The sequence below is a fragment of the Acomys russatus genome, chromosome 12, assembly GCF_903995435.1.
Source record: "Acomys russatus chromosome 12, mAcoRus1.1, whole genome shotgun sequence".
NCBI classification, from domain to species: Eukaryota; Metazoa; Chordata; class Mammalia; order Rodentia; family Muridae; genus Acomys; species Acomys russatus.
This window is the reverse complement of record NC_067148.1, coordinates 27,783,011-27,806,972: the sequence shown is the minus strand read 5'-3', so window position 1 is coordinate 27,806,972 and position 23,962 is coordinate 27,783,011. Positions and strand designations below refer to the sequence as shown.

At 51.2% G+C, this 23,962-nt stretch overlaps 1 protein-coding gene across 13 annotated transcripts in view; it reads right to left on the bottom strand.

Moving 5' to 3' along the window:
* The window catches only part of Tns1 (tensin 1), a 211,186-nt gene that overhangs the window by 17,829 nt on the left and 169,395 nt on the right, over positions 1-23,962 (bottom strand). For 10 of the 13 annotated variants that reach the window (XM_051154100.1, XM_051154105.1, XM_051154102.1 and 7 more), the window contains 6 exons: positions 22,054-23,610; positions 16,156-16,242; positions 10,811-11,007; positions 9,935-10,010; positions 5,349-5,441; positions 4,395-4,418 (listed from right to left, as the gene is read on the bottom strand). In XM_051154100.1, coding sequence (XP_051010057.1) covers positions 4,395-4,418; positions 5,349-5,441; positions 9,935-10,010; positions 10,811-11,007; positions 16,156-16,242; positions 22,054-23,610 — 2,034 coding nt within the window. Of the gene's footprint in view, positions 1-3,950; positions 3,990-4,394; positions 4,419-5,348; positions 5,442-9,934; positions 10,011-10,810; positions 11,008-16,155; positions 16,243-22,053; positions 23,611-23,962 lie in introns of all 13 variants that reach the window. The other 3 variants (XM_051154111.1, XM_051154099.1, XM_051154112.1) reach the window with 3 other exon arrangements.

Genomic DNA, 23,962 nt, shown 5'->3' with positions numbered 1-23,962 from the left:
TGATGCATGATAGGTGCTGGACAACTATGCACTAGGCCACCTGTTTTGATGTCCCCAAAATACTGTCACCAAGAATCTCAGAGGCATCAGAGTCCAGTGTCTTCCTTTGTACCAAATCTGTACTCGGGAAACCACTGGGGCAAAAAGTGGAGCAAGATAGAGGAGGACAACCTTGTATTGACCTCTGGCCTTCATCCACAAAAGCACACACACTCAAGCTACGGCATCTGAGCCCAGAGCCCATATAGGCCACCCCCTGCTTCCCTCTTCTCTAACCATGTCACCCCACAGCCATGTCCGCCCCACATGTTACTTCTTTAGCCTAAGGTCTCAGAAAGCTGTGTTCCCTCCTTTCAAAATGTTCCATACAGGATTCTTATTCCTATTCATGAAAATGTTCACGAGATGGAGATACACATCTCCCACAGCTTATCTCCCCACAGCCTGGCCTGATGCCGTCTACACAACAGGAACACAGAATAGCAGGTCATAGGTGACCCCATTCATCAACGAAGAAAAGAATGCAGGAATATATTTAGCCCGGTGGTTTGAACAGAGCAAACCTCCCTTGCAGCCTTGCTTCCCCAGCTGAAGAATTCTGCCACTGACCGTTTTTTCCTCACAAGGCTCTTTTTCTGAATTTCCCATCAAAGTATCAGCAGGGACATCAGGCACAGCCTCCAAGGGTCAACAAAGAATGTGGCCTGGGCTGACCCAGGAGGCGGCGCCTGAGTTATGAAATGTGGAACTGGCACCCCAGGCTTAATCTCTGCCCTTACCACCCACTCCCAAGCTGGAAGCCCAGGCCACGGAGCCTGGAGACAGGGGAAGGGCTTAGACAGGGCCCTCTGATAGGAAACAGGAGGCTCAGAAGTACAGTCTGGTCCAGCTGCTCCGCTGTGATCTTGCCTGGGTCTCTCACCCCAACCATAACTTAGTTCTACATCCCTGAAAGCACAGGCGTGGCTGGGTGGAACTCAAGAACCCTTCCCTTCAAAATTCCTTTGCCTTGATACAAGGACAAATGGAGGGTAGGAGACCCAAGGCCCCATAAGCTGAGAGTCTTTTGTGAGACACACTCAGGAAACTGCACTTCAACTCTGTCAGTATTCACTCTTCTGAATAGGCACCCCAGAAGCAGAACACAACTTCTGGGGCCTGTGTGCCTACCTGGTGACTTTCTCCCTGGAGTGTGACAGCCTACTCATGTACTGAGTCAGACACGCACACTCAGGAACTGGGCCTCTCTGTGTTGTTGGGCACTCAAGTTGTGGAAAGCAGTCTGGAGGAGGCTTGTCCATGGCATGAGGCTGACAGAGAGCAGCGTTGACCCCGGCTTCCTGGATCTGCAGCTGGGTCTGCCTTACTCTCTGCAGCTTCTACACAGGCTGGTTAGAAACCAGCAAAGGGGACTAGAGAGATGGCTCATCAGTTTAGAGCACTTATTCTTGCAGAGGACCTGGGTTCGATTCCCAACACACACACACACACACACACACACACACACACACACACACGGTGGCTCATAACCGTCTGTATGTAACTCTAGTTCCAAGTGATCCCACATCCTCCCCTCCTCTGACCTCCACAGGCACCAGGCACACAAGTGCATATATACATTGGCAAAATATTCAGACACATAAAATAAATAAACCTAAAACTTAAAATAATCAATTAAAAGCATAGAGGAGTCAGCGAAACTTCTGGGTAAGTCAAGACCATCACACTTGGAACAAAAAGCCGGCAGGGCCATACCCATGCTGGGGTAGAAATCAGAGCATTCAGTGCAGAAGAAAATGGGCTGAAGAAAACCAAACTAACCCTATAGAAAGTGGTTCTCAACCATCAGGACCCATTTGGGGCCGGGGGCAAATGACCCTTTTACAGGGGTCACACACCAGATATCCTGCATATCAGATATTTGCATTACAATTCATAACAGTAGCAAAATTATAGCTATGAAGTAGCAACGAAAATGATGTTATAGTTGAGGGGGGTCTCCACAACAGGAGGAACTGTATTAAAGGGTCGATGAAGAACCACTGATCGCCGGGTGTGATGGCACACACCTTTAATCCCAGCACTCGGGAGGCAGAGGCAGGAGGATCACTGTGAGTTTGAGGCAAGCCCGGTCTACAAAGCGAGTTCAGGACGGCCAAGGCTACACAGAGAAATCCTGCCTCAAAAAACAAAAAAAAAAAAGCCGGGCGTGGTGGCGCACGCCTTTAATCCCAGCACTCGGGAGGCAGAGGCAGGCGGATCACTGTGAGTTCGAGGCCAGCCTGGTCTACAAAGTGAGTCCAGGATGGCCAAGGCTACACAGAGAAACCCTGCCTCGAAAAAAAAAACCAAAAAAAAAAAAAAAAAAAAAAAAAACAGACAAACAAACAAAAAAAAAAAAAAAAAAGAAAGAAAGAAAGAGAAAGAAAGAAAGGAAGGCCCACTGATCTACAGAAACAGCCACACAGAACCAAGGCACAAGGTGAGAGCACCCAACCTAGGAATATGTAACTCACCCGACCAATGTTTCCTGTGCAGGAAATGAGGACATGCATGCCCAGAGACACAGAGGAGCCACTCAGGCCAGCACCCCTTACTCCATGACCAGCATGAGTCTTTAATTGAACTTCTGCCCTCCTGAGCTAACCTTCTTCTGCCAGATTGCAGCGCCCTCTTCCTCCAAGCCCAGGGCTCTCCTGGTCTAACAGCTGAGATCAATTGTGAACTTGAAAGTATTTCTCAAGGGGCCAATGAAATGGATCAGGGGTAAAGGTGCTTGCCACCAAGCCTGACAACCTAAGTTCCTAAGTTTGAACCTAGCACAGACATGGTACAAGGAGAAAATGGATTCCAGACTTCCATATATATAGCATGCATATACCCATACACCCATACATGCGCATGTGTGCACATGCATACATACACACACATACACACACAACTTTGGGGGAGGAAGGAAGTGCTTCTTGGAATTGTGCATGGGTGTCCGGAGGCATTTTTGTGAGAGTGAGCCCTTAACCACCACAGGTACCCAGGTTTCAGAAAGATATGTTTCCTGTCACTCTGCTGACAGGAAACAAGTCATGGTTCTAGGCCTGTTGCTCTAAACGAGGGCTATTGTCCCATCATGGTTTGAACCCAAAAAGTCCCTCACAGGCTCATATTTTGAACACACTGTCCCCAACTAATGACCCTAATGGCTGTGAAACCATTAGGAGGTGAGGAAGTAAGCTCTCAGAAGATAGCCTCTGAAGGAAGTGTCCACCCTGATTCCTGCCTCTTCCCCTGCTTCGTAGTCTTCAGTGATGAGAACAGCCTTCATCACACACTCCCGCTGCCACCAATGAGCTGTCCCACCATTCCATTCCTGTCTTAAGGGACTCAAGTCCCTTCAACCATGAACCCAAGTAAGCCATTTGTCCAAGTGCCATGTGTAGGGTCCCCTATCAGGTCCCTGTCACAGAGATACAAAAGCAGGCAGCTCACACTGCGAGCCAACACTGATTCTATTGAAGGCACTGTTGCCAGGTGACCGTCACCAACACCCTGCAAGAGGAAGCTAGCTATACACCTTCAGTGCACAGGGCAGCCTCTAGAAGGGCACACAGAGGCTTAAATGCCTGTGTACACTGCGTACCAGCAAGGTGGTGCACGTGCACCTAGGAGAGGAAGTGGCACAAGGGGTATTTTTGTCAACAAGGTGGCACCATGCTGGCGCCTGAATACTAGCTGTGCCTGAACTGGTGCCCAGTGGCAACAAGTGTCCCAGGCGGCATTCAGGCAGTGCCCAGAGTGGCATCTCATTGTCAGAGGGTGGGGACAGGAAGGCTATGTGCCTAGTCACTTGAGAAAAGAGATCTATCCCAAGCCAGCCTTGTTGAGCTTGGTGTGTGAAAAGCCATATCCAGACCCAGGGAGCAGGAGCCACACAGACAGCAAAGTGCACTTACCTTCTGGAGGCCTAGTCGCCCCCTCCCCCTCATCTTCCTCTGAGGGAGGAGAAGAGAGACAAGAGGAGGAGAGGCAGGAAGGAAGAGCAGATGATACAGATGAGAGGAAGAGCCAGGAAGAGAAGAGAGAAAGAGAAAAAAAAAGTTATCAGGATAACCTCTAGAGAAAGAATTTGCTGAAGAAGAGAAGCCAGAGGCTGAGGTCTTCTCTGTACAGGACCTCACTCAGGAGCCAGGTCCCTCCCAGCCTCTGCAGCCAGGGCTTGTGTGGATCAAGCGTCAGGTAGTAGCATGCTGGCTAGTGAGAGAAGGCCTCTGGCCCTGCATCTCTGTGATGTTTCCGTGTCTGCCCATGCTCCATGCTTGTATGTGGAGCATGTGGAGGTTGTGCCCAAGCCAACCAGCAACTGCGTTGTTCACGAACGCATACTGCTACCCTCTTACCTGGCTGGATCAGTCTTCTGGCGACTAAGGAAAAAAGGAAAAGTTGACCCCAAGAACTCCAGCTCAGCTTTAAAACTAGAGTTGCTCCCTAGCTCAACCGACTCCAAGTTGCCTTCAAAAGTCCCAGGACTCTTAGCTTTTTCCCCACTGAAAAAACTAAGGGGATGGACAGGAAATAGAGGAATGGGTGTGGAAGCATTCCCTTCAGACAGTAACCTTCCAACATGGTCATCCACCCCATAGCCAGTACAGGTGACCTTGGGGCGCTTGGAGGCGAGCCTAAGAAGTCTCTGGAACCCAGCTCCTATTCTCAGCACCAGGGTCAAAGGATGCTGACATTAGACATGTGAACACAGGGATAAACAGAGTCTGCTTGGGGGTGAAGGCACCATTCCAGGCAGAGGAGACCCAGGGCTGACGGTGAAACAGTCGGGGAGAAGGGCAGACAGCATGGTTGCTGGGAGTGACTCATTTCTCAGGCAAAGCTTTGTGAGCAAACAAGGAAAAACAAAAAACGCCTAAGTGCTAGCCTCTGACATCATGAAGATGTTCAACATAGGCGCCACTGGGCTACAGCAGGGGTGAGGGGCTGCCACCAAACTTCAGGCATGTTTCTCCTCACACCTATGTGTACTCACACACAAGCACTGGGACACGGGCCAGGGAGTCAGGCTTCTAGCAGGGCTGACCAACTCCAACAAAACTGGAAGTGGGTCTCAAAACTCTAAGGGCCAGAAGGCAGTGGCAGGCAGGAAGAGCACCTCAATGCCTGCAGCGTGCCCCGCTGCCCGCCCCCCCCCGGGCATGACTTCAGTGTGGTACACAGTCACAGCCTCCTCATTTCCAGGAAGGTCCCATAAACCTCTGTGAGTCCTCTACTTAGAACACCTGCCCAGGCTAACAGGTTCTCCCGGACTCCCTAACCATTTCCCTCCCTCCATTCCAGTTACTCACCACCGGTGGGGTGCAGCAGGATGTCCGCTGGGTTGTGGGGTTTCAGACCCAGAGCAGACAGGGGTGTTTTGGCCAGACCCGGAGGAGAGCGCACTGCGTGGAAAGACAGGTAGACACCGGAAGTGAGGTCACGTCACGGTAAGGGTGTAAACTGGTGAGGACTGGACAACCGAGAGCCAGCCCTGAAGCCACCACCCCCCACCCCCACCCCCACCCCCCCACCCCCGTGCTGAACTTCCTCCCCTGCCCTTCCCTGCCTCTGTGCTGCTCCATGTTTCAGCTTGAAAGGGAGACAGAGAGTCCGGAAATGACACCCTGCTCTGACCCTTCCTCACCCCTGAGAGATGGCGATGGCTCCTCTTTACAGCTACAGTCTCTTTACCTCATGAAGACATATTAAACACAGCCAGCTTCTTCCAGTGTCTTTGCTTTTCTCTACACTATTATCTTTCCACTTTCTCTTTCCCCAGCATCCTCTACACACACACACACACACACACACACACACACACACACACACACACACACAGTCCTTGTGAGCCATGCATACAAATGAAAGATAAGCAAAAAAAAAAAAAAAAAAAAAAAACAGTCTCAAGAAGGCACGTCTTGAAAAGTGGAGGCTGAGCATCACAGGCAGGGACTTCACCATCCCTGAGACTCAGCAGCCCCAGGCCACGTGATCCCTTCAAAACTGCAAGAGAGGCCTTGTCAGAGAGAGGCTTGGAACTCTGGGAGGAGAAACCAGCACTCTTCTGCCAAGAGCACAGCTTCCTGGGTGAAATGAGGCTCCTCCCAAGTGGCCCATCTGGGTTACAAGTGTCACATATCACACAAGGTCAGAAAGGGCTGCCCAGCTCTTTTCCCATCAGCCAAGGACTTTGAACAGAGCAACAGGGGTAGCATTGGGCCCAGTCACGCGATCCTTCAGTGGCAGCTGCCATGTATCCTAGCACATCTCTGAGGAGAAAGTAAAGAAATAAGGACTGGGGCCCCTGTCTGGGATCTTGACAGCCAGGAGAGAACACAGCCCCTAAGGACACACTCTAGTACCCAAGGCTTTCAACAGACGAGTTGTGGCCTCCAAATGCCCAGAACCAAGCTGAGCTCTATGGTCATTATTTTTTTTATTTTTTATTATTTAATTAATTTATTCAGATTATATATCAATTGTTTTCCCCTCACTTGTATCCTCCCATTCCTCCCTCCCTCCCGCTTTCACCCTGTTCCCCTCCCCTAGGTCTATGACCGAGGGGGACCTCCTCCCCATCTATATGGTCATAGGCTATCAAATCTCATCTTGGTAGCCTGTTTATTCTTTCTCTGAGAGCCACCAGGCCTCCCCACCAAGAGGAAGTGGTCAAATATGAGGCACCAGAGTTCATGTCAGAGTCAGTCCCCACTCTCCATATAACTGTGGAGAATGTCTTGTCCATTGGCTAGATCTGAGTAGGGGTTCAATGTTTACTGCACGTATTGTCCTTGGTTGGTGCAGTAGTCTGAGCAGACCCCCCTGGGGTTTCTAGTTATTTTAAGAAACAAACAGCTGGGGCTGGAGAGATGGCTCAGCAGTTCAGAGCACTGACTGCTCTTCCAAAGGACCTGGGTTCAATTCCCAGCACCCACATGGCAGTTCACAACTGTCTATAACTCCAAGATCTCACACCCTCATACAGACACATACATGCAAACAAAACACCAATGCACATAAAATAAAAAATAAATAAATTTTTTTTAAAAAGAAACAAACAGCAACAACAAAGTACCATCTGTAAGTGTGAGCATCAAGTACAGCTTATCTGTGTGTGTGCAGGTGAGTACACACACACACCACACACAAACACACACACACATACATGCACACACACACACCATGCCTGAGAAGGGGACATCAAAGGTACAAACAGACAAGACCCACTTTTGCCCTCCATCTTTTCTCTGTCCCTAGGCATCCCAATGGACAAGCATGTGGAGCATACACTTCCATGGCTGAGGCAGGCACAGTCTTTCCTTGCTCTTTCCACATCATCTCCCTGTCTCACGCTGCTAACACCGTGGTTCTGCTCATAAGCATTTCTCTGTCCCTTAGTAATGTTTGTCACCCAAATGCCAGCTTGAATGCCATCACTGTGAAAGAATGAGCTGCTTCTGAGAGCAAGGGCTTGTGGGAGAAGTCCCCACAAACATCTAACTAACATCTAGCTAACATCTGCTACCCAGCAGGTGCAGCCAAGGGGCAGGGGCTCACAGAGAAAGGGACAGCGCGATCCGAAATTGTAGAAGGCTTTGCTTGGTTTTTCTCCCCTCCACCCCTATCTTTGGCTCCCCGGACATGAGCAATGCAGCCCTTATACTGAGGCAAGGAGTGGGTGGCTCTGAAGACAGGCTGCCCTCTCCTTCCTGAGAGAAACATTCCTTGCATTTCTCCGCCTTGCAACCTCTCTCCCCAGCCCTAGGCATTTAAGAAACTTCAAACTTATATTTGTCCCCAGGGCACACGTGATCAGCCACAGGAGAGGAGAGAAATAGCAGAACCCAAGTCCAGTGCAATTGATCTCGGCTTCCATTCCCAGGAGGGGGTACCCAGTCCTCTGGGCTGTCAGCTGCAGCAGTTACTGAATGGAGTTGTAAAGGTAGCAAGTAAAGACCTAGGAAGAGACGCCACAAGAAGCCACAAAGACAGTGCTTGGGCAGGGTACCCTAGGTCTGTACAACTGCTCTAGGCATTTGGGTTAGCTAATCTGAGCTGCACTAGGTACACAAAATACACGCAGGAATTCAAAATACGTGAAAAAAATAACACAAAATGACATTTGAGTTGGTTTGGTATTTGTTTTTGGTATTTGGTTTTGTTTTGCTTTTGTGTTTTTTGTTTTTTTCATTTTTCAAGACAGGGTTTCTCTGTGTAGCCTTGGCTGTCCTGGACTTGCTTTGTAGACCAGGCTGGCCTTGAACTCACAGAGATCTGCCTGCCTCTGCCTCCCCAGTGCTCGGATTAAAGGTATGTGCCACCACTGCCCGGCTTTTGTTTTGTTTTTTGAAACAGGTTCTTGATCTCAAACTTGCAATTCTCCTGCTTCAGTCTCTTGAGTGATAAAATTGTGAGTGTGTACCACCATACTTGACTCATTTTTTAATATTAATATTGCTAATTCAATATTTTAGATTGGAGTTATATAAAAATATTACTAACATTAATGTCACTGGTATCCTTGAAAATAAATCCTCTGTGTACATATGTGGTTTATTCATGTGTGTGCATGTGCCCGTGATGCAACGTGCACACATGGAGGTTGAGATCTCGTGTCTTTCTTTATCACTTTCCATCTTATTTTTTTGAGATTGGGTCTGTGGATGCAGTGATGCTGGCTGACCAGCTCCTGAGGATCTGTTGTCTCTGCATCCCAGAGCTGAGATTACAGGTGCTCTTGGCTTCTCTCAGGGGAAGGGAGACTAAGGGACAAAACTCAAGATTTCATGATTGTATAGCAAGCACTTTACCCACTAAGTCATCTTATAACATTTTTAATATTACAGATTATCACAATAAAATACTGGTTTTTTGAAATATTTATTTTCCTATTGAGGTGACAGTTTTTCAGATTTATTAAAAAGTTACTACTGATTTCACTAGCATCCTGACACTTACGGAATTTTAAATCGTGTGTGTGTGTACACGCACGCGAGCTATGTACACTGGGCATCGGGAGACATGCCTCCAAGAACCACTTCAGTCCCAGCTTCAGCTTCCTGTATGCCTGGGACAGTAACCCACACATGCAGTCTACATTCTGGCCCTGTGAAGGACAGCATACCCCAGGGGATGCAGAGCCAAACTCAGTCAACACTTCCTGCCGGCCTTCCTTCCCTCCGGGACTAATGGACACTCAGGCCAGGCCTAGTCTACCTAAGCCCTGAGCACCATCCATCTCTACTTTCCCTGCCATCCACACCTCTCATGGGAACCCTATGACCTTTACCAATTGGTATGACCCTATCACTTTCCCTATAGCAATGTCCCCCAATTCCTCTCAAGGCACTTCCCTGATAGAAAGGAGCACAGACCACCCAGGGGGCTCACTCGGTTCTCTTCTCTGTTGTTCTGGGACTGGCTTCTCCAGTGAGTACACTGGGGGCACAAACTAAATGCCCTTCCTGGAGGCCAAGGATGGCATGAGAGAACATAGTCCCACCCCAGTCCTTTCTTAGTAGAGGTGACACAGGGTGTCTGAGATGAAGATGCCTGGATATAGACAGGCAGGGCATCGGAAACAAGAGCAAGGATAAACCACGGCTGTCACGTTGAAAGAGGATTTCTCACTCAGTCAACACAGAAAGCTCCATAGTATGAGAGCCAGGACCAGCAGTCAAGCTTTCTGGACTCATCCTTGGGTTACAAATAGACAGCAGAGAACACAGAGCACTAGAGACTGGGGTAAGCTGTGGAGTGAAAAGCAAGCTGCTCCAGCCCTTCCCACCTCTGCTGACTCTTGCCCCTCCAACCCCACACCTGGGACAAGCACAAAGACTAATGAGGAAACAGTGAAGAGGGTGGGGGAGGGAATAGGCTTAGCAGGTGCTCTTACCCCCACTGGGTGGCGGGCTGCTTGGAGAGGTCCCCTCCATCTCCTCAAAGGCTTCCTTGTAGCTATGCAAATGGGGCTGCAGGAGAACAGAGAAGGTAGCCCTGAGAAGAGGCTCCTCTTCAGGTGATCCTGGGCGTGAGGGCAGCAAGCTCGACAGCCCACACATTCCCTCTCCAGCTTGACTCTCCACCTTACCCAGGTAAGGCACAAGTGCTGGCCACTCAATGCCCCAGCAACTCTTTGTCAGTGGCTGAGTAGGGGAGTGGCTGTTTGCAAAAGCCACTAAAGCTCAGGCAGAGCTATTTCAGAACAGGATCACAGAAAATGGTCTTGCAACTGGACTGCTGCCCTGGGCATGAGGTTGTAGGTGGGACCACCTACATCAGGCTATCTTGAAATGCATAGTCCTGGGTCCCATGACAGATCTATGCCAAAGTCTCTGCAGGGGCATTTGGAAATGAAACATTTTTAACAAACTCTCTGAAGGTTCTTCTGCACATGGGAGTTCAAGACCCACTGCCCCTGACTACTGAAATGTCTCAGTGATGGAATCACCTGGGCACAGAAACTAAACCTCCTAAAAAGAGCCTTATTTCTCAAAAGCTCAAAAAGATGTTTGCCAGTGTACCTGATCTGCTTTGGACTGTAAGTCTTGGGGGTATGTATATCACCTCCAGGAGGCTTGTCACCTCCCTAAAGCAAGCAGTTGGGGTACAAATGCTATTGAAGAGAGGAGACTTTGGGTGGGGGTGCAAGGAGGGAGAAATCACTGTGTTTACTGAAGAGGCACTAACTGTTGGCTCTCAAGCTCCTGGAAACCCATCACAGACTCTGCTCCCTGCTGTGGCCCCAGGACTCATCAACTCCTGGACTCACCTCTTTGGGCCGCGCTCCAGGATTGAGGGCGATAGTAAGAGCCAGCTCAGGGGAGACACACTGGACCGGAGAGCGGACCCCAGGACTATGGGGGGATGTGGCCTCCGGAGACTGGTTCTCATACTGTCCATCACTGGCTGCCCGCCTTCGGAGTGGGGTGGGGGGCTCTGCAGGCTGCCTCTCCCGAGCCTGAACCCCTGGGAGGAAGGACAGGGTATGGAAAGCAATGAGCAGAATGAAGAATAATGCGATCCCACCTAACACCACCTCCTCCCACCCCACCCCCCCCCCCACACACACACACACACACACACACACACACACACACACACACACACACACGCACACACACACAGGCAGCACCTCAGCTCGGAGGCTGAGCTGGAGTGAGCCACATCCCCTCAGTCCCTCACCATGTCTTCCTGTCCCCAACTTAGCTCGAACCCTACATTTCCTCTGGTGGGTGGAGGGGGAGACTTGCTTAGTTTGGCCCCCGCCTTTAAGACGCGTCTCTACTCTGCATAGGATTTGGACCAAAAGCACAAAGGACTGATACAAGAAACAGATGTCAGCTCCTTCCAGCCCCCAGAGGCAGAAGGCCAGAGCTTCCAGAGGAGGGAAGGGAGGGTCTCCAAGGCAACTGCATCAACCAACAAGCAACATGGAGCCTTTGGGAAGGGCTTTTGGAAAGGGCTAAATTGCATCATCTTGCACATGGCGCTCCCAGTGGAAAACAAAGGAATGACCAAGTCACACTCTGGAGTCTTCAACCACAACTGGCTTCTGTGGTGGTTCTGATCTCAGGGGTCTCCTGGCTTCCCTCCCAGTGCACCCCTGAAACCTCTAACCAAGTTCCCCTACAGCTGCCCCTCAATGGCCCACTTCATCTCATCAACCCACAGTGCCTGTGGCCACAGCCATATCCGACCCTGGCAAAGGGCAAAAAAAAAGAGCAAAGGGCTTCTCCGTCTTCCTGTCCCCACTTCCTGTTCAGCCCACTGCAAAGGCTGCCCATGTTAGCCTCACCCTGCCTCCTCCCCACAGCTGGGCCAAGGCATGGAATCCATTATTTCACTATGCTGACTTCCAGAATCCTAGAATACTGACTTCCCAGGTCTCAGGAGCCTGAGAGTTGGGAACCTAGGCCTGAAAATCTTCAAGTCTCATTCTCTGCCATCATCGCCACTAGGACTAACTAAGGGGCGTAGGTCACATGAGCTTGGGATATGAACACACTTCTGGGACCCTCTCCTTAGTCACAAGTGGGAGTGTCTGCATGTACATACACATATGTATAAACATACACATGCAATGTTGGCCTTTAGGAACACAGCCAGGGCAATCCAGTGGGATTCTCACCCTTATGTAATCTGAACCCCCCCACCCCCATTGTGGGAAATGCACTGCCTAGGCAGCCTCCAACCCTTAGTTTGCCACAGCCACATGGTTCCCCGGGAAGCCTTCCTGCTTAACATGAACAGCGAAGTGCCAGGGCAGAACCACTTCACTCACAGTTACTGTAAGGTATCTGCATGTGCTCTGTGATGGAGGCTCTCAGGAGCCTGTCAAAGGACAGCAAGAGCAGCTGCCAGTGGTGCAAGTTAGACGTAGAAGACAGAAGGCACTCCAGAGTTTCCACTGTGTACCGTTTAGTCAGAGGCACAATGGAAACCAAAACAGACTTCGTCCTGTCGGTCACAAACGTCTCTGCTCAAAGCAAACAAGCCCCCTAACCTCAGAATGCCCTGATTTACGGAAAAGAAAAATAGAGGGTGCATCGGTTCTGAGAGGGGGCTGCTGGGAGCATCTACAGGCAGGAAAGAGAGGAGGTGGCTTTGGACAGCTGGAGCCACACCAGGCTCTGCCAGCAACTCTAGGCTCCCAGAACTCCAGCAGCCTCTGGCCTCGGTCCCGTTTTCTCTTTCCTCAACCAAGCCCAGCCCAACTTAGGCCTCTGGGCTGTGTGGACCAGCCCTAGCCCTCCTTCTGGGTTTATTGCTGGCAGAAACATTAGAGAGAAGCAGACACAGCCATGGCTTTTCGAATAATGTTGTGACCAAGGAGCCACTGGGCAGAAAGCTCTGGGGGGTATGGAGTTGCGTTCAGACCCAAGGTGAAAGGGAACACGGAGGAGCTGCCTTCCGTTCCAGGGCATGCCTCACACCTCAACCACCACCACGACCACCACCACCACCACCACCACCACCACCACCACGGGCTCTGGCAACCACTCTGCTATTTCAAGAGTAGTTGCTTCCTTGTTTGGTGGTCCTATGTTGGCGTTTGAAAAGGAGGTCTGTTTCTTTTGGAGTCACCCTCCAGGAGGGACAGAGAACCTTCTCACACATCCTTGCCTGGCACCGCCTCCAAGGCCAGGGCCATAGAAGGCAACCGTGGTAAGGACCGGAGGCTGTGTGCAATGCGCCTCCAGTAGGAGGCACAGGTTGTCAGGGACCTGATAACAAGGGTGGCTGGGTCATATCAGCATTGCCAGGATGGTATATGGGAGTATGCTCTGCCCAGAGGCAGGGGGATGGACCAAATGATCTCCAAAGAGGGAAGGGACTGCAAGACAAAGTTTCCCCTTGAAGAAAAGGAAAGACCCCCCTATGTTACACTCCCCCAGGGCTGACCATTCCTAGAGACTGGTTTGTGGCACCAGCAGCCAGTCAGGGCACTCAGTCTTGGAACACAGTGTGCCACTGTTGTCCCCCTTGGCAAGCCCATAGCTAACCCAGAGTGCCTGGAGAGCTATGGTCTCTCTCTTTAGTCTCTTTCTATGAGAGAGGGAGCTTGACACACTAGAGAGGAGAGAAGAGAGCCTCATTGTTCCATCAGCCAAGTGGTGACTCTGGACACCAGCTAACAGCCAAGGTTAAGGGTGGGGGTGGGGTGTGGGTCAGAGAGACAGAGATGGAGAGAGAACAGCCCTCTCACATCCCCAAAACTGACTATCAAAAGGGGGCCTGCTTCCTGTGCAGGCCTTCGATGAGGACTTCCTCTGTTTCCTGGCCATTCTTTCTAAGTCTTTGTTTACCATATGCATACAGAAGCACACACATGCATGTGCGCACAGGGGCGCACACACACACACAGACAGACAGACAGACAGACAGACACAGAGTATGTATCTCTGCCCCACAGGAAGGGGCACAGGACACTGCAGTGGTATGGCTTAAGTGACCTGGTTGGTCCCTCACTTTCCCTACCACAGGCCTTAGGGTCAGAGGAAGCAAAGCCAACAATGGATTCTGGAAGGGTCTCCTATCAGGCTGCTAAGTACTGAGAACTGACATGGTCTGATGTAAGAAGGTGGTCTTTCTCTCCACCGTTGAGTGGAGAGTGAGATCTGACTTTCACACGAACTCTGGTGCCCCTTTTCTGACCATGTCCCCCAGATGGGGAGACCTGGTGGCACTCAGAGGAAGGATAGCTAGTTACCAAGAAGAGACTTGATATTCTGAGAGCATATATAGGGGGAGGAGGTCTCCCTCAGTCACGGACATAGGGGAGGGGTGAAGGGGAGAAATGGGAGGGAGGGAAGAATGGGAGGAAACAGGGGAAGGGCTAACAATCAAGATGTAATATGAATAAATTAATTAAAAAAAGATGAAAAAAAAAAAGAAGGTGGTCTTTCAACTCATAATGCCCCACAGTCAGTCCTGTGTCGTCCTCCAAGGGCTATTTCACCAGAGGGTGGCATATGATCTTCCCTACTGCCTTATTTAGACAGGCAGTCACCATGGCCTGATGGTTGCCACATACACCTAGGAGCAGCAGTGTATAGTCAGCCCCTGCCTTCACTGCCCGCAGGAAAGTGCTGTGTGTCTAGGGGGACACATCTCTGCCCAAAGTGCCCTATGGATCCTAGACCTCATAACATGTATGTGATTGTATACCTCTATATAGATAGATATAGAGCCATACACATACAAACACGCACACTTTCTCCAACACTGTGGCAAAGCACTGCCACTCTTTCAGGGGTCACATGGATAAAAACCCAGAGTCACACAGTGTCATCACCACAGTCACCAACATAGGCCTCTCCCGTGGGCCCACATACTGGTCACCCCCACCCTCACAGACCCAACTCTTCTTTCCAGCCTTCCGATTTCCAAAAGACTGGATTCCTCAGCTCCAGGTGGTAGGACTGGGCATCCGGCTCCATGCCCAGGGCTCCAGAAGTAGGGGGATCCAGGATGGAAGCCACCTGCTTGGCCAGGGTACTAGAAAGCCACACTCAATCACACCAGCAGCTCCAGGGCAAGCCATGCCAGCTCCCCTCAGGACAGGCCAACAACTGTCCCAGATCCTGAACAGACCCTGGGGCCATCTTAACACCTCATTCCCCACTGCTGGGCCAGGAAAAAGGCAGAGGGAGAAGAAAGGAGAGAGAGGGACAAGTTGCCAGAGCCATCTCTCAAATGTCTGCAGATGGTGACAGAAGGGTTCGTGGGACTGCAGACACTGCACTGCTATCGGAACAGAGGGCCCCTTGGCCTAGAACTACTGCTTAGGGCTGTGGCATTGGAGACCTCTGGGCACATGGTCTCCTCCCTGATAGTGGCCTTCAGGCAGCAATGAGCAGAAAAAGGGTAAGAGCCTGGCAGCCTGTGTGTCCCAGAGGGCTGGGGACACAAATGGGATGCAGTCCTATAGAAAAGCTAACAAGAGCTTGATGTAGGACCAGCACATCTACAACATATGTAAGGCAGGGCTTTCCAGACTGGGAACGTGGGCCCTAAACAGTTGAGACACTAATCCAAAGTCACAGATGGCCATGGGCAAGGTGCAGGTCATAGATCCCCAGAATCAGAGGGCCGCTGTGCAGCAGGTCCTCGGACACCTCTTCCTGTGTTCCATGTGGCGGTCCCGGGGGGAGGGGGGAAACACAGCCTGGGTCTTTCTGAGTCTTGGCCCTGAGGCCTAAATCACCCCATCGGGGGTGGCTGAGGATAAGGGGTACCTCACTGGAAAAATTGACATCTCCACATAGCTCTCTGGACATCCTCCTAATGACTTCTGACCCTGTACCCAACAGGCAAGGCCAAGCTAAAAGCATCAGAGGCCTCCAGCCAAGCAGATGAAGGGGGAGGGGGCTGGGAGAGGAGGAGGGGAAAGAAGGCTAGAAAGGTAGAGAGAGGAAGAAAAAGAGAAAGGGAGGGAAAACAGAGGCACCTAATAGAAAGGAGAAAGGAAAGTAGGAGAGAAAAGAGTTGAGGCGGGGGGGGGGGGGGGTGAGAAAGGTGTCAAAGGGATCTCATGGGAACAGGGATGAGAGAGAAGCTGGGAGCTAAAGCGAAGGCCCAGAGCTGCAGGGGAGGAGAAGCAGAGGAACCCACCAGAGAGGGAGGCAGATCGGAGCCGGTGGAGAGGAGAGGGTCGGGAGATGGCACTCTGCCTCAGGCCCTGCAGTCTGGCATTGTACACTGTCCACCCACACCCCAAGGGAGCCGGCAGGGAGGGGAGGGAGGCACCAGGCACAGAGAGCACCGCATCAATGGCACAGGGGACAGGTAGACACAGAACACATCGAGGATGCAAAGGGGCAGGGCATTAAACAACACGGAACAGAACAAAAACAAAGAAAAAAAAATCAGGGTTAATCATTGCTCTGACTCCAGGATTGGGCCACACATTGGAGGGAGGAGGGAAGTAGACAAGAAGACAGGGTGGGTCAAAGCCTCTGCTCCTCTTAGGGGCATGTGGCTGGCTCTCCTTTCTAACCCCAGTAGAGAGAGGAGGTGGCAGTCAGTCTGAGGCCTGGAAACTTCGGTCCCGCTAGCCCGCACTTCAGTCAGCCCAGGCCAACCAAGAGCCTCCCTGTCTCTCAAGGTCACCAGTACCTTCGGAACCTAGGATGGCCTACCAATCTGAAACCCAGGGTCACGCCCCTTACATCCCTCAGCCCTATGTAATTCAATCACATTAGCCCGAGCACTCTTATTCCCCTCATTCTTCTAGCTCCTGCCCCAAACCATTGGGTACCACTAGTGGAGGCCTTGGGATAAACCTACAGGATGCTGTAGATGATCCTGCTGCATCACTCGGTCCTCAGTGAGTTGAGTTGATTAACAAACTGCCTTTGCATCTCAGGGCCTGTCCCAGTGGCTGGTACTTGTCCTGAATGTTCGATTTGGCCCATACCTGCTTGACTGCTCCTAGCCTTGCTAAGCTCCAACTCTTTCCTTAGTCCCCGGCTGTTAGGATCTGACCCTCTCAGATGCCTCATGAGCATCTCATACTGAGCTCCCCCTAACCCAGCTCCTCCCACATTCTCACACCATCCAGGAAAACCTGGATTATTTCAGTTGTTCAGGACAAAGGCCCACGCCTTTGTTCTTTGCGTTCCCCGTCTAGTTGACTTGAAAATCTTCCAGGTTGAATTTCTCAAATAGTCTACCATTTTCCTCCCATCTCTGCACTTCTATTCTGATCAATAGCAGCCACTTCTGAAAGGGCCTCCCCTCCCATCTTGGCCACAAAGATGCTTTTAGAAGAAGCCAGGTGATGTCACTGTTTGGACTGAGTCCTTGCTAAGGCTTCTCAGAACACACACACACACCAAAAACTCCAAGTTCTTAGGATCACCTGCCAGACCAAATTTAAGCTGGCTTCATTTCCATTACCTCTTAGAGCTCATGTTGGTCACTCTGCTGTGGCCATTCAAAGCACACTCATGCCTCAGGGGCTTCGCGCAGGCTGCGACAGATAAGGCAGGCCCCTCACTGCTGCTCAGTGAAGCCTTTCCCAACCACCCCAAGCTCCCACCCATCTTCCACTTCCCCTCTAGCACACCTCTGCTTTATCTCTAACACATTTAACGGTCCACCTAAAATGTTATAATAATTTAGTGGCCAATGCTGCCGTAAGGGTAAAGGTTTTATTAGTTGTCAGCATTTTCCCAGATCCTGGACTACCAAAAAATGCCCAGATTAGCACTCCTGTTGAATGATGAGCTGGGTGGGCCCTGATCTCAGCCCTGTACGCAGAATGAACTGTGGAAGCTGTCCTCAATGCAAGCCCTAAAGCTTGATGCCAGATTTCCACCCCATTGTTCTCCAGCACCCCCTCCCCTCAGTTTTGTCAAGAAGTTTCTAAACTCTTAGCTGAACCTGAATGCTCACTGGGCTCCCAGGCCCTCTGCTGCCCATCACTTACTTTCTCCCCCATCTCTTCCCTTCTCCTACTTCCACCTTCAGCTCCCATCCACCTCTCCCTGAAAACATTCTCACGATACCATGACAGACAGTTTCCAAGGCCTTGTTCCCCACCTCGGCAACCACGCTGTCCCCTTTTATCATAAAACCACTCCGAAGAGTAGTTGGCAAGCTGTCTTCACTCCTTGTCCACTCCCTCCCCGGTCGCTCATGGTCTGGCTTTTGTCAGCAGCACTCAACTGAAAACATGCCTTTGAAAATCCCCAGTCTACCTAATTGGCCAGGCGGATGGGCTTCTCTCCCCCCCCCCCACCCCATGATCTCACCCTCACCCCCTTCTCCTTCAACTCCTTTCCCATCTTGACTTTGAATGACACACTGCACCAGGCTGCTGTCACCACCCTGAGCCCTCATACTTAGATCCTGTGATGCTTTGTTTCCCTGTGGCCATTTTCCTGACACGCCTATGAGGCAGACCTCCTCCAAGTTCACAGCATTAATCTCCACCCGTGGGAGAAGATTCTAGAATCTACAGCTTTTCAAATCATGCATCTCGACCTGGAGAGCCTCCATCACCTCAAACAGAATCCTGCAACTCCATCCTCTATCACATCAGCCTCCTCTCCCTCATCCTGGCTTAAGGGGGCTGAACGCTTCTCTTGACAAAGGCGTATGCCAGTGTTTCTCAACCTTCCTAAGGCTGTGACCCTTTAATACAGTTCCTCACAGTGACCCCACACCAAACCATGAAATTATTTTTGCTGCTACTTCATAACTGTAATTGCTACTGTTAGAAATTGTAATGTAAGATATCTGATATGCAGGGTATCTGATATATGGCCCTTGTGAAAGGCTTCATTCAACTTCTCAAAGGGGTTGTAACCCTCAGGTTGACCACTGCCTTAGACCATCCTGAATAATCCCCTCCCCGTTGGTCCATTTGTAAGCACATTGGTTCTGTTCCCTTTAGAACTCATGGCATCACCTAATCTTTTCCATGCCTGAAGTCAGTACTCTAATCTAGGACCCCATCACCAGGGCTATCTGATAAGCCCCGAGCACCTTCCAGATCAAAGTCACTCCTGCTTTGCTGCCTTCCTGTTAGGCTGTACCAGACACATCTCTGATCATGGATCCTTCTCCAGACTAAACTATCTAATGATTTCTTACATCACTGCTCAGCACATCCAAGTATCTCAGTCTGAACTATAAGAGCATCCTGAGGCAGGATGGCAGCTGCCCTTCCTGCTCTGTAGCCACTTGCTGCTCTGCAAGCATGCCTTTTACTCTACTGTGAATCCACTCTACCCAGCAGCCTCATTCACTTTCAAAACTGTATTCATCATGTCTAAATCGAATACCACACTCCACTAGCTGCTGCCACCGCCTGACATCTCTAGACGGCGATGAGTTCTCCATTTCTCGCTCATGGGATTATTTCCATGGCTCTTATTACAAATAACTTAATCCTAAAATTCTAGCTCTCTCCTCTCTCCTAAACCTGACTCCTTAAGGATAAGACAGGAATCCATCTTCTAATGAATGCTGAGATCTCCTCTAGAGGCATCAGATATAGATCCAACCAATCACGGAGTTAGTAGCATAAGATACCTCACTTGGACACACAATACGCCACGACCCCTTTTCTCATCTTACTGCCCTGGCTGGGATACCCAACCCAATGTTAGATGACAGTGGACATCTATCTTTACTTTGTTTGCGCTATACGTTTCTAGTTAAGGGAACAGCCACTACATTCTCAGAGCTTAATATCGAAATAAGACAGGAAGGGTGGGTGGGTCCAAATGGAATGCATCAGGACACAGTACTGGGGCATGGAGACCAATCAAGGAGGAAAATGATGACTGGAGGAATAACACACAGGAGAAACCAAGTCAAGGTCATGGATCTGAGCTTCCCAGGTAACTCAGTAGATTTTTATGCTGCTCCAACTTCTTGTAGCAGAATGTAAAAGAAGCAGAGGGTGGCAGTGCTAGAAGTCTGTTCTCCATGGCTCCCAGAACACTCTGCACACTGATTTTCCCTGTGCCTTTACCTACATAAGCACTGAAAAGCCACTAAAATGATGCTCAGGATACTGTGAAAGCAGACCTTTCCAACACAAGAAAAATTTCCTGACAAGGCATGGACCAAAAGAAACCAATAAAACCAGGGACATGAAACTGTCTGCTTTGTACGGCTCAGCTTATTTCCTGCCTGAACTACTTGTAGTTGCTGGAGATTAATAACAAGGTAAGGAGACAGAGACATGATGCCAGCAATATTCTTCTTCCTCCCCGTGACTTCATGACAACCAACACCTTAGTGGCCACAGAACACAAAAGTGGACAATGAAAGCATCAGAAGCTGGGAGGAGAGAGAGCCTGAAGGGGGCCCACTCCAAGACGGCCCTCCTCCCACGGCATTAGCAAGCAGAAGGACAAGAAAATCCATTCTTCCCTCATCTGCCTAGAAATCCCCTGGATCTGCTCATCATGGCACTAGGGTGTCACTGTTCTTCAGCATCCTGCCCCCGCCTCCTCTATAAAACACTGGGAGAATGACACACTGAGGAACTTGGGTGGCCACTCCTCTCTCTGAAGTAAAGCTTGTAGGAAACAGTTCCAGCTGACAGAGTGAGCAAGAGGGTGGCCTAAGTCAGGTGCCCAGTCTGGACCACCACACTGAGTATTTCGCCCCAGAGCCACAGAGCTCTGGTCCTGGACCTTAAGGCTCAGAAAAAGCAAAGAAACAAATCTGAAAGAAAAAAAAAAAAACACCCAAAAAACAAAAAAATAGCTCTCCACGGAGGCAAGGCCCAATGGCCATGTTTTATGGTATAAATACTTCCACTATGGCCTACTGCAAGCTGCCAGAGAGTGGAACCAAGGAAATGTGAGGGTGGGGGCAGATCTTCACTCTGAGGTTCAGGAGAACAGGGTATCCCCACGGCAACTCCCAGCCTTAAGTTCAACCCAAGAGCCAACTGATCTGCCCATCTGCTTCCTCAAACCAACATCCATCCTTTCCAGGGAAGGCGTCTCCTCCTGCCTTGCAGCTGGCATGGTGACTCAGCTGCCCCTAAATTTAGGAATAGAACTGGAGGGCAGAACCAGCCACCTGGCCTCCTCTTCTCCCCCAAGATACCCCACCCTGTCAGCAGAGGGACTGGGCACAAGACTTGCCTCACCAGCACAGTCCCTGCGCCATCCCTGCCTGGGTTTTGCCTCACAATCAAGGTGACCATTTTGTTGGGTGCAGGATCTCCCGCCCACTTTGGCTGTGAGCAGAAGCATCACAAGCTGGGGCTATGGATTAGCATGCCCCATGGTTGTCCCTCCCAACATGACCCCTGAGCCCTGGCTCCTTCCTCCCAATGGGCTCCTCTGCAGATCTCTCTCTGGGGTCACCCATGGAGTGAGACTTAGCAAGAACTAACTAACGGAACAACTGAGCAAGGAAGACCTTAGCCTCACCAAGGTCAAGACTCCTGAAGTCCTCATCATGGTGAAGAGCAGACAAAGCCCCCACCATTTCAGGGTATTCTCATGGGCCTCCTGGGTTGAGCTCAGAGGAAAATAACACCTAAAAACCCTCCCTCTAATCCTCTCTATAACTATCCCAAGGCCCTGAACTTTGAGGGCAGTGAAGATTTTAGCAGAGGTGGTCTCCTCTCTACTTACAACATCTACCCCCTAAGGCCACCTCCAGAAAGCCTTCTAGAAAGTGGTAAGCTTGTACTGGCTCTATTCTGACGCTGCATGATTTTCCCTCTGTTAGAACCATCTATGTACCTATTACCTGACCAAAGCAAAACTCCCTGAGGGCAGGCATGGAGAGACACTGACCTTTGAGTCCCAATGCCTGGTTTGGTGCCTAACAGATGATTTGTACAGGAAGGGATGGCTGGGTGTGCACTCCCAAGACCTCCTCAGGCTGAAATCATGTTGTCAAAGGCCCCTACCTTCTGCTGTGCCTACTTCCCCTTCTTCCCCCAATAGACAACAGAGACCAAACACGGGGAGAGGGTGGGGAAATGGGAGAGCTCTCCTAGGCCTCATAGTCTCCCAAAGCTGTTACCTGCTACCCGGTGGGCTACCAGCCCTTCCAGGTTCAGCGGCTCTTCCTCCGGAGTTCGGGAGGGGTCTGAAGTAGTTTCCTTTGGTGGAAGCTGAGGCTGAGCGATGAGACCAGGGAGAGAGGCTGGGGGCTCCTGAGGCCCTGCGGAGCTATGGGGGCTTGGAAGAAAGGTGGAAGGGGCTGGACTCTTTGGATGGAAACTCTGGTTGGCTCCAGCTGGACGCAGCTGATAATCATAAGGTGCATAAGACCTGCCGGAAGAGACCAACTCCGGGGTGCCCAGAGAATGCCCGCTGGGGATATAGCCAGATCGGGACTGGGTCAATGGGTGGGACTGGCGGGAAGAGCCCAAGAGGGGCTGGGAAGAGAGTGGGGAAGCCCCTGGCCAGGCCCCAGGAACACTCTGGGACTTATGAAGAGGGGCAGCAGCTGAGGCTGGCTCCAGGTCCAGCATCAACATACTGAGGGTTTCAATAGACTGTTCAATCTCCTGCTGGGAGGCTGCCCTTGGGAACTCTGGGAGAGCAGGTATGGGGGTCTCTACTGATAGCTGGGGACTAGGCTTGCTGCTGGCAAGACTCTGCAATGGGGCTCTTTCCTGCTGGCGGGAAGGTGGGTGAGGCTGCTGCTGCTGCTGCTGCTGCTGCTGCTGCTGCTGCTGCCATGAAGTCAGCCCCCTCTGCACAGCCTCTCGGCTGCTGCCCCCACGGGCTGGAGCTTGGGGCAGCTGGGGCTCCACATCTGGAAAGGACTGGGATCGGAATAGACCACTGGGGTCATAGCCACAATGAGCACTGGTCACTTTTTGTGACCAGGCTGGGTGGGGTCCCTCACGCTGGTAGCCAGCTAAACCCTCCTGAGCAGAGTAGGAAGGCCGAATGGGGGCCGAGTGACTGCTGTGGACAGGCATCACCCGGTTGGCAGACTCATAGGGGTAGCCTCCACCATTGAGCATAGGTTCTGTGGAATAGGGTTTGTCCAGACCATTGGTCAGTGGGGACAGGGTCTCTGTGTAGCCGCCTTCACTGGTGTTGGTGACCCCGTCCAGGGAGGACAGCGTGCCCATGCTGCCACCACTCTGCCCATCCTGGATGGGAAGCTCATCATCCAATATGTCCGTCTCCCGCTCAGATGCCAGAGCCCCACCGTTGACATGAACCTGGGCTGGGACGACATGGCGGCCAGGGGAGGACACAGTCGGGCCCCCAACTGGGTGGGACCTGAGTTGCTGAGCCCGGTACATGGCGCCTTGCTTCTCTCTGTCTACACCAAAGCCGCTTAGCAGGCGATCAAGCTCTTTCTTCTCCTGAGGACTCAGGGCAGCAGGGGCAGTGGCAGCCCCGGAGACAGGCTCATCGGTCTTGTCTGTTTTAGTGGAAGCTGTGGAGTTGCCAGAGTCGCTGCTCACAGACAGTGTGTGCTCCACATGGTTGGGAGTGGCTGACAGGACAGGCCTTGCAGTAGTGACAGGCGCTGAGCTTCCATTCAGGGAGTCCTTCTTCTTCACTTTGGCATACAGGCTCCCATCCAGTGGCCCTTGAGTGTGACCCACAACTTCTGCATGGACAGAAAGGGAGACAGCAGGCAGCATATGTCAGCAAAAGAGAGCAGGTGCACTCGGCTGTGATGTTCCCCCCAAAGGAGCTAAATGCTCCCATTCTCTGAACCCCAAACCTCTTTCTCACTACTCTGAGGATGGTGAGGGGAAAGTACACCGGCACCCCTGACTAAGCTTTGGGGGAGTCTCCTCACTTGCACTCAGCTTCAAGAGAGGTACAGTGTCAGACTGACCAGACTGACCCTGGCCAGTGTTCAGCTGTGGGTTATAACGCCAGCATCCAAACCAGAGAGGCACAAATTATTCCATGGGCCTTAGCAACCTTCTTTTTAATATGAGGATGAGGGGCTG